Here is a 10,998-nt window from a genome sequence, read left to right as displayed (position 1 = left end):
AAAAAATAAATAAAATATTTTCGAAACCAATAAATTCAAAGATAAAATGAATTAATGATCTTTATATAACACAATAAAGAGTAGCTGCGATCACAGGATGTTCTATTAAATAACAAACATGAAATGTAGAATAACTCAAGACATGAAAAGGTCTTTTTTCTTTTTGTTTAAAGAAAGAAAATATGCTGCAGACACTAAACCTATTATTATTATTATTATCATATCATTCTAATGTTATTACTGTTATTAAGAATTACTCATTCTATTATCACGACTATTGCTGTTGCACAGAAAGACTGCACATCTCACATATTCCTATAAACCTGCAGTTTGGAAATGATTCAGCATCAAATCCAATGTTTTCACTCATATTCACATTCTAGGTTTGTACCTAGTACCTTTGCTCTTATTACAACTTTTTATTGTAATGATAAAGACACTGAATTCAGTCAGTTTCAGTCTAAACCTGTAAAAGTTAAGCCATTATTTTTCTGCAGACAAACATCACTGTGATGATGATATAATAATTAAAGATGATACGTGACATTTTCCTGAAGGAGAAGAAAAAATACTGACAGGTTCAGTGATGTCTGCTGGAAAGTGATGGATGTCCAACAATAGTTTTAAACATTATTAATGATTATTGATCACTGTTAAGTGGTTTATGAGTTTTATTCTGAACACTGCTTGAATTAGGATGCTAACATTTTTCTGTTGTGCGTACCGTAAACCTGCGTCATCTAACACCTGCTTGCCACCTGTTGCTTCTTCACAATAAAACCCTTCCTCGCCTTCCCAGGTGAAAGGTTTTTTATTGTGAAAGAGCAGCATGAAGCCTTTTCATGTGGCTTCATCAAGTCACCTGAAACCTAAATTTCTGCCATATGGGACGTATCGCCACAGATTGTGGCCACTGTGGTTCAGTTAGTAACTTATTCATCTATGAAACCCAGGGTTGGTGGTTCAACTCCTAGTTTTCTCAGATGAATCTGAGTGTCCCTGGACAAACACTGAACCCTGAATTCTGGTCACAAGAATTTCCCCAATGGGGTTAATAAAGTATTAATGTTATCATTATTATACATATATATCAACAGTCGGAACATTGTGCTGTTGATGCAATTTTGAAAGAAAGTTAGGTACGGAGATAAAGCCTGTGGATGATTATTATGGGATAACTGAGGCAAACAAATATGAGGCAGAATAGAAAACCCGAAGGTCCACAAAGTTTAAATTGCTTTCAGATTTTCATCAACACAGGCTCAAAACTGCACATAAAGCAACCGAATGTTTGGTTGAATTTTTCTTAGCAAGTTTCACCTTCAGTGGACACTAAAGCCATTAACAAGCTTTTGGCAGAACTGTTGTATATTTTGCTATCATGGTACAGGTCTGCTTTGAATTGGTTACTGCTGTAACCCCAAGGAAGTCCATTTCACATCACCACAGACTGAAAGGCTGCTGTCTAAAAAAGAAGCTCCATCTAAAAGAAAAGGACAACTCCTTTGAAGACAGTAACGTCCATACTCTGTACAGGGGACACAACTGGTTCAAGCGAGGTGTGAAAGAGGTTGTTTACTACATTGAACAACCCTCATTAAACAGAGCAGGTGGTCTCAGGCACAATCTGTCGCTGACTTACAGTCCTGTTCTTTCCTCACTACCCGGATGTTTCACAGTCGTTCACACTGCGTGTCAGGTGGTGACACAAGGTGGAACAACAGGTGAACGTCAAGGGCTAACGACTCGATGACTCCACAGGGTTTATAATCCTGAGTTTCCAGTCAGTCGGAACTGATGAAGCTTTTGGATAGAAGCTGAAATATCTTAAGTCCAATTGATACTGAACAGCAATTTTGAGACAATCAAACACTAGGTTACTGTATGTGAAGTTTTGACCCTGTATGAGACTGTGCTGATGCTGTATAACTTAACTAACAAGTAAATTAAATTCTTCAGTTTTACAATGGTGCTACAAAAAAGTCCAGAGAAATTATGTAAAGTCCAAACTGACCATGACAGTCATGTTCATATACAGCATATGTAAACTGTCAGAATAGTGGGCTCAACAAGGTACTGAAAGACAAGGAGATACATCTGGAAGTTCGAAACCACAGAAGCTGCAGCAACTCTGCAATGCAGCCCTGTCAGCAACACGTCCAATATGGCAGCCGAGACACAGTATCATAGGTGACGAAAAACCTCTATGAACCAGGACAATCAGGCAACAAAAGTGAAATAAAAACAAAACAAGATGTAAAGAAGTTAATTAATATTTTTGCAAAATGACAAACAGAAAAAGTTTTAGTGTTTTCAGATTATTTTCCAGCTTAACTGAAGTTAAACTAGGATTAAAGTGGTTAAAAGCCGAAGTAAACTTGACAGAATTGCACTAAACTAGAGATTAACTGAAGTTAAACTGACTTTAAAACATGAGTAAACTGATATTAACATAGAGTTAAAGTGGAATTAAACTGAACTCAAACTGGAGTTATACTGGAGTTGAAAAGTTTTTTTCAGCCTTTTAAATAAAATAACAAAATTTACTAAATTTTAAATGTGTTGCCACCTGTTTGACCTTTGACCTCAGACTGGACCACGAAGGAACCAGACATTCAAAAACCAAACAGATCCTTTTCTGTCCAGAATAAACCATTAGAGTTCAATAAAGTTCATCAAAGTCCAGTCGGGGTCAGTAGAGTCCATTAGAGTACAGTAGAGTCAAGAAGAAACCATTGGAGTTCCATTTTGTTGTTAATAATAAAGACTGCTTGTAAATGAGAGCTGTCAGACTAGTAAGAACTCCAGTCCTGCCCCTACCAGATTACACACCAGTCCAACAAAGTCTAGTAGAGTTGATTAGAGTTCAGTAGATTCAGGATTAACGGCAGCTAACGTCTAGTTAGAGGTTTCTGCTGACAGATGTAATCATGTAAGCTGGATCAGAACCTGGTGGTGGAAGAGGAAGAGTGTGGTTCAGATCACAGGGTAAAGAGTTCCCAATGCAGGCCTGTACAGTCCAGTAGAGTCCAGTCCGAACAAGATTAGGATGGTTCTGTGCTGACAGATGGAAGCATCAATCAGAGGATGAAGAAGAGGAGTATGACGACAAAAAGAATAGCAAGCAACACTCCGATAGCGCACCACTGGCGACGATCTGCAATAACACAACCCGTATTAGTACCTGTAACATACTATAGTACTAACTCTAACTTACTATAGTACTAACTCTAACTTACTATACTACTAACTCTAACATACTATAGTACTAACTCTAACATACTATAGTACTTACTCTAACTTACTACTTACTATAGTACTCACTCTAACTTACTATACTACTAACTCTAACTTACTATATTACTCACTCTAACTTACTATACTACTAACTCTGGAACTTACTATATACTCACTCTAACGGTACGAGACGACGCACGCCAACGGACGAGACGACGAACGCGAACAGACGAGACGACAACGCGAACGGACGAGCGACGAACGCGAACAGACGAGAGACGAACGCGAACGGAGGAGAGGACGCACGCGAACGGACGAGACGACGACGCTAACGGACGAGAGGACGCACGCGAACGGACGAGACGACGAAACGCGAACGGACGAGACGACGCACGCCAACAGACTATACGGACGAACGCGAACATACGATACGACGCACGCGAAGGACCATCGACGAAACGCGAACGGACGAGACGACGAACGCGAACTTACGAGAGACGCACGCGAACTACTAGACGACTAACTCGAACTACGAGACGACGAACGAACGACGAGACGACGCACGCCAACATACTAGACTACGAACGCTAAAACTACCAGACTAACTAACGACTAACTACTAACTCTAACTTACTATACTACTAACTCTAACATACTATAGTAATAACTCTAACTTATTATAGTACTCACTCTAACTTACTATACTACTAACTCTAACTTACTATACTACTAACTCTAACTTACTATACTACTAACTCTAACTTACTATAGTACTAACTCTAACTTACTATACTACTAACTCTAACATACTATACTACTCACTCTAACATACTATACTACTCACTCTAACTTAACTAACTTAACTATAACCACAACAACACTGACTGACAACAGTCTGCGGTGACACAGACAGTATGGGGAACAATAACGACCCAACTATAATGAACTACCTATAACTAACTGTGATTAATAACACTATTACAGATTACCACTGGTCATGTGAGAAACTTTGGCAAGTTTCTTCATCACGTTGTCAAGCCGAGACTGAGTGTTGTCCATCTCATGGCTGAAGTCGTCCAACATCCTGCAAGGAACACAGGCACAGACTGGTTCATACCGGGCTAAACTGGGTTCTCACAGGTGCTAAAACCAGTACTGAAACTTTAAACCTGGATAGGTCTCACTGAGAACTGAATCTTACACAGCCTGCTCGTCCAGCTCCATGCCGATCCGCTCCGACATGTTCTTCAGGACTCCAATTGTTCCCGACACAAGCTCCAACTGTTCGTCCTGCTGCTCTACGATCAGCTGATCAGACAATGTTTGACGTTACTTTTCTGCTTTTCGCATTACACTGTTTCTCTGTGATTGGCCGCTTTATTTCACAGGTGTGACTGTACCTGCTGCTGGACCTGCTGCTCCTCAATAAACTGAGAGTTGGCGCTCTGCAGCTGCCTGTCCAGTCGGCTGTATTTATCTGGACCAGGCTGCCAGATCGGGCCCTGAGCCCCGCGCTCACCGAGCAGGGCCTGGACCTCAAAACAAGACAGGGGACCCACTATTAGACCACCTCCCCCATCTGTAATGGATTTACCTTAACTCCACTGGCATTGTAAGGACAGCGTATGCTTCTTCTGTCATCTAATTACCCTCAAATAATCAAAACCATTATTGTAGTGCTGCTTAACTGGCTGTTCTTAATATTTCTATGTACATGTAGATTCTGTAAAGTGCCCTGATATGACTTTTGTTGTGATTTGGCACATTTGATAAAATAAACTGAATAGAAATCGAATTAGAAACAAAATGCTGATTCAATTCAATTAAATTCAATTTAGTTTTATTTGTATAGCGCCAATTTACAACAGAAGTTATCTCAAGGCACTTTACAGTGTAAGGTTTAAGACCTTACAGAAAATATTTATACAAAAAATTATAGAGAAAACCCAACAATCCCATTTGAGCAAGCTTTAGGCAACAGTGGAGAGGAAAAACTCCCTTTAGAGGAAGAAACCTCCAGCAGAACCAGGCAAATCCGTCCTTCATGTAATTACCGGTCACTGATGCAGTTTGAACCTCATTAGAAATCTCAGGTTCTGGTTCGGGGTGAATGAATCATTATGGCAATGGTATGAAAAAGCAAAGCTGTCATTTAAATTATTTGAAGTTTGAAATATTTCTTCTTAAGCTTGAACTAAATCTATGACAAGTCAGTGCCTCAGGGTTTAGATCACAATCCACACAAAAATCTAATTAACACACTTTCAAAGTTAATTCACAAACTGTTCAATTAACACCAGTGCTCTGTCACTCGGCAGCTTGACGAGCTGAGCTTCCTCGATGTTTGGCTCACTGTGTGTGCTGTGTTTGTTCCTGCAGTTTCTGAGCCTTCATGGTTTTTGTCAGATCATTTTTTTCTTTTGTTGTTTTGAATGTACGTAAAACCACATTTAGACTTATTTGACAACAATAAAAGTCTACCATCTTGCTATACAATTAAAATTGTCTGGGATAAAAATACAATAAAGCTAAAAGCTTGTTTTCTATGGTCCTCTCAAAGGAAAATGTGGAAACGATGGCAGGTGTTAAGTGTTATATTAAAATGAGTTACTTTTAACTTTTATTTTAGTGAATTTCTAAACAAGTAATTTTCCTTTTACTTGTACATACTGTCACTTTAGCAACAGTACTTTTACTTGAGTCAAATAATTTAGTACTTTTTACACTTTTAGTACATAAATTATTAGGTGTTAGGGTTGGGGTTAGGGTTAGACTTACCTGTTTGTTCTTTCTGTCTGTGGGGGCAGCAACTGGACTCGACATCTGCTCTTTCATATCCTTGAAAAAAAAAAACAGTTGACAACTAATCACATTGGCTCTTCAGACATAACTCAATCAAATCAATTCAGACCACCTGAACAGGTGAGCTTACCTTGACAGTGTGCCTGGTGCAGGTGATGAAGTCTTTCCTCTTGGACAACTCGACAGCATCCAGGTTGAACTTCTTCGGGTTTGACTCTACGATACGTTCACTAACCATTAAGAAACATGCTTATTGTTACAATGGCGCCGCGAATGGCTGCCACGGTGTTTTAGTGCGCTCTTCTTTTTGTGCTTTTGTCTCCTAATCTTGTTTCCTGCCACAGCACTGGTGGCTCCTACTCCAGGGAAGAGCTCATGAACATCAGAGCTACTACCTCTGTGGATTTATTTCCAACTTTTCTGGTTTCTACTTTGGATTTACTTGCGACTCTGTTAAAGGAGGCCCGTAGCAAGGTGAGGCACCGCAAGAGAGGTAAGCGCTCAGGTGTGCTGGTGCGTCTCCGCACTGCGCTTCCCGGAATATTCCTCTCCAACGTGCGCTCACTTTACAACAAAATTGACGAAATGACACTGCTGTTGAACATAAATAGGGACCTTTCCACGTCCTGTGTCCTGTGCTTTACTGAAACTTGGCTGTGTGACCTCATACCGGACTCTGCGCTCCAGCTGAGTGGATTTCAACTTCACAGCGCGGATAGGCACACGGAGCTTTCAGGTAAAACGAAGGGAGGTGGAATCTGCTTTTACATCAACAGCGGCTGGTGCAACGACATCACTGTACTGTCTCAGCACTGTTCCCCCGACCTAGAGGCCTTCACCATCATCTGCAAACCCTTCTACTCGCCCCGTGAGTTCTCCTCATTCATTCTTGTCGGTGTTTACATCGCAGCGCGCGCTGGCTGACATAATTCTGAATGTGGAACGGACAAACCCGGACGCTTTGGTTATTGTCCTAGGTGACTTTAACAAAGGTAATCTCTCCCACGACCTCCGCAAATTCAAACTGTTTATTAAGTGCCCGACCAGAGAGGAGAATGTGCTGGACCACTGCTACACCACCATCAGCGGTGCTTATCATGCCGTCCCTCGCACTGCACTGGGGCAGTCAGACCATATCATGGTCCACTTGATTCCAGCATACAGGCAGAAATTAAAACTCTGCAAACCTGCTGTGAAGACAACAAAGAAGTGGACCAGTGAGGCTGTGGAGGAACTACGGCAGTGTTTGGACTGTACCGACTGGGACGTTTTCAGGTCTGCCACTAATAGTCTGGACGAATACACGGATGCTGTGACGTCATACGTCAACTTCTGTGAGGACAGCATCATTCCATCACGCACCAGGGTGAGTTACAACAATGACAAACCCTGGTTCACATACTCTGACCTCAGACAGCTGAGGTCAACCAAAGAGACTGCATTCAGGAGTGGGGACAGAGAAAGATACAGAGAGGCCAAGTACAGATTTAGCAAGGAGGTGAAAAAAGCTAAATAATTTTCTTATTATTCTCCCTGTACACAAACGACTGTACATCTGGACACCAGTCCGTCAAACTCCTAAAGTTCGTGGATGACACCACCCTCATTGGCCTCATCTCCTATAGCCCATAGAAGTGAGATGGACTGTCTGGTGTCATGGTGCAGCTTGAACAACCTGGAGCTCAACGCTCTCAAGACAGTGGAGATGATAGAGGATTTCAGAAGAGACCCAGCCCCCCTCCAGCCTGTCACCCTTTGTAACACCCTGGTCACCTCTGTTGAGTCCTTCCATTTCCTGGGCACCACCATCACCCAGGAGCTCAAGTGGGAGCAGAACATCAGCTCCCTCACCAAGAAGGCTCAGCAGAGGCTATACTTCTTGCGGCAGCTGAAGAAGTACAACCTCCCAAAGCAGATGTTGACCAACTTCTACACTGCCATCATTGAATCCATCCTCACCTCCTCCATCACAGTCTGGTTTGCTGCAGCCACTGCCAGGGACAAGGCCAGGCTGCAAAGAATCATACGCTCTGCCGAGAAGGTGATTGGCTGCAGCCTCCCATCACTCCGGGACATGTACGACTCCAGGACCCAGAGACGTGCATCCAGGATTGCAGCTGATCCCTCTCACCCCGGCCATGCACTATTTCAGCCTCTCCCCTCTGGCAAGAGACTCCAGTCCATCAGGACCAGGACCTCACGCCACAAGAACAGTTTCTTCCCTGCTGCTGTCAGCCTGCTGAACAGTTTCCCAATTCCCCCCAGATAATCTCTGCACAAACCCACCCCTCCCAACTGACTATGAATATGCATATTTATGTCTGTTTGTTTTTTCTACTATTCTATTCTATCCCTGCACCTAACATCAGGACAAATTCCTAGTGCTGTAAAATGCCCTTTATTGCACCTGGCAATAAAATGTTTCTGATTCTGATTCTGATTCAGATTAAAGTTCACAAAGGAAACAAAAGCAAAGAAAAATGTTGTGGTCATGTGACCTCAGCTCAGTATTAAAGGATATTGATGGTCTCATCAAGGTCCTCGAGGTCCCACTCAATGGACCGCAGACTGTTCCTCAGCTCATTGGTAGTCCAATCCAGTTCCTCTTTGGAGGCTACAGTCCCCCCCTTCAGCAGTTCAACCCATCTGTGATGGAGGCTCTGTGCTGCATTCACTGCCTTCTGTACCTCTCTGTTAAAAACAAACACCAGTCAGTGCTGCATTCACTTAATAATCAGGCTCCATCTTATCTTAAAGACCTCATAGTTCCATATTTTCCTAGCAGAACTCTCCGTTCTCAAACTGCAGGTTCACTTGTGGAGTTTCCAAATGTAGAATGGGAGGCAGAGCCTTTAGCTATCAAGCTCCTCTCCTGTGGAACCAGCTCCCAGTTCAGGTTCTGGAGGCAGACACCCTCTCTACATTTAAGACTAGACTTAAAACTTTCCTTTTTTATAAAGCTTATAGTTAGAGATAGATCAGGTGACTCTGAACCATCTCTTAGTTCTGCTGCTATAGGTTATTCTGCTGGGGGACCTCTACTGATACACTGAGCTCCTCTCCTCTCTACTTCTCCTCTCTCCATTCAAATTCTACCATTTCATGTCATTAACTTTGTGTCTTCTCTCATTAACTTTCCTCTTCTCTGTCTCCCTCTCTCTGTTCTCCTCTGCAGGTATCCTCCTCCTTGGAGCTGTATATCTCCAGAGTCCATTTTACATTTACATTTTAGTCATTTAGCAGACGCTTTTATCCAAAGCGACTTACAAGTCATTACAAGGTACAAAGGTAGGCAGGGTGAGCGTGAGGAGGTCTTGACTAAGGACCCCTACTGGTGTTAGGCCACACACCAGAGTCCAGAATCCGACTAAAACCAAAACCACCCCAAAATTCCCCATAGGTGTCTAAATTCTCACCCAGCTCCCCAACTGAGACTATATTAAAAAGTCATGAAGCAGTATCTTCTATCTGTGTAAAATTAAATGTGGAACAATGCTTCCTAAAAAAGACAGGGGTAGAGAAGAAATCAGATTAAGATACACCAGGTCTCTTAAATACAGGTAAACCCTGATCACCTGAGAGACCAGGTTTCTCTGAGGACCTAGTTACTTAATTGCACGTAAATGCAGTAACCGTATGAGTGCAGGACATCTGTAGTTCACAGTGTCCTTAAAGAAATAAACACACCAATATCTCAAGGATTTAATTAAAAGTATGACTACACAGTGTGTGCTGACTTTAGTTACTGATAAGAGTCAGATGTCCTGTCTGATATAAATTAATAAAAACAAAAAGGTATAAACACATGATCATTCGATATATTTTATAATATAAGAACTGACTTGATCACTTACATCTCTAACTGTGGAAAAGTAAGATTATAAACCTGTTCCCTGTGGTTTGCGATAAGGAGCCCTGTGCTACTTGCTAATTGGCAGCTAACGTTAGCACAGCGGTAAGCTAGCTGGTGTTAAGCTACACATGTAAGTGTTCCCTGGGTCTGTGGATGTATCGATGATGTTTGATCTATTATTGTTGGTAGCATTATTGATTAATGATTATGTAAAGGTATCCAATGTCTAACATTAGTCGTCGTTAGCATTAGCTCGGATGGCATCGTGTTCTGACCCTTTAACGACGAAGAACGGGTCTTCCATGGACATGCTTCTGGTTCTGCTTCTGCTTCAGTGCCAGCGGAGCTCCATCACCCGAAGGCTCCGTATCCGGAACCGTTTTAACCAACTACAAATAAAACAAACCTCAATGTCATCGATTTAACGTTAAAATGTCCGTGGATCTCTGGCTAACTCGGCTTTGTTTACATGCAGAGACGGCTTCCGCAGCCCAAACGAGCCCGTGATGTCACAAACGCCTGGACAGTGACGTCACAAAACAAATGTCTCAGAAATATTTGATTAGATCATTCTCCAGATTACGCTCCTTTATAATTCAAGATTAAAAAAAACGTTATTAATGATTAATCAGAAGAAAAGAAAAAGAACCAGAACCAGAGATCAAAAATCAAAGAAAAGCAGAAGATGGAGGAAACAGGTCAATAATAGTCCAGGCTAGAAGCTAGTGGCTACTTTTCATTTCTTCTGGTCCACATTATAAAACCAGTTAACAGAGGATAGAACCAGTATAAAACCAGTTAACAGAGTATGGAACCAGTATAGAACCAGTTAACAGAGGATAGAACCCGTTAACAGAGGATAGAACCATTATAAAACCAGTTAAGAGAGGATAGAACCAGTATAAAACCAGTTACCAGAGTATGGAACCAGTATAGAACCAGTTAACAGAGGATATAACCAGTTAACAGAGGATAGAACCATTATAAAACCAGTTAAGAGAGGATAGAACCAGTATAAAACAAGTTAACAGAGTATGGAACCAGTATAGAACCAGTTAACAGAGGATAGAACCAGTTAACAGAGGATAGAACCATTATAAAACCAG

General features: G+C 41.7%; 1 protein-coding gene across 2 annotated transcripts; it reads right to left on the bottom strand.

Moving 5' to 3' along the window:
• Positions 1 to 653: 653 nt before the first annotated feature.
• Positions 654 to 10,394, bottom strand: stx6 (syntaxin 6). Of its 2 annotated transcripts, none has more exons than XM_026345628.1 (8): positions 10,168 to 10,394; positions 8,561 to 8,730; positions 6,170 to 6,264; positions 6,016 to 6,075; positions 4,638 to 4,772; positions 4,439 to 4,545; positions 4,227 to 4,321; positions 654 to 3,157 (listed from the first exon to the last, which is right to left on the bottom strand). In XM_026345628.1, exons 1-8 carry the CDS (start codon positions 10,200 to 10,202, stop codon positions 3,081 to 3,083), a joined length of 774 nt encoding a protein of 257 aa, XP_026201413.1. In that variant the 5' UTR covers positions 10,203 to 10,394; the 3' UTR covers positions 654 to 3,080. The 2 variants fall into 2 exon arrangements, with proteins under 2 accessions (XP_026201413.1, XP_026201414.1); XM_026345629.1 differs by having other exon boundaries at positions 4,638 to 4,766.
• Between the last annotated feature and the right edge of the window lie 604 nt (positions 10,395 to 10,998).

The sequence above is a fragment of the Anabas testudineus genome, chromosome 4, assembly GCF_900324465.2.
Source record: "Anabas testudineus chromosome 4, fAnaTes1.2, whole genome shotgun sequence".
NCBI classification, from domain to species: Eukaryota; Metazoa; Chordata; class Actinopteri; order Anabantiformes; family Anabantidae; genus Anabas; species Anabas testudineus.
The sequence above is the reverse complement of the archived record's forward strand: the minus strand, read 5'-3'. Positions and strand labels throughout refer to the sequence as shown.

Excerpts from the sequence above, each read along its gene's own strand:
- stx6 (XM_026345628.1), bottom strand. The coding sequence starts at position 10,202 with ATGTCCATGGAAGACCCGTTCTTCGTCGTTAAAGG. Across the intron at positions 6,265-8,560 it reads GGACCTTGATGAGACCATCA|GTATCGTAGAGTCAAACCCG; the intron begins ATATCCTTTAAT and ends TGGTTAGTGAAC. Across the intron at positions 4,546-4,637 it reads AGCAGCAGGTCCAGCAGCAG|CTGATCGTAGAGCAGCAGGA; the intron begins GTACAGTCACAC and ends TTGTCTGATCAG.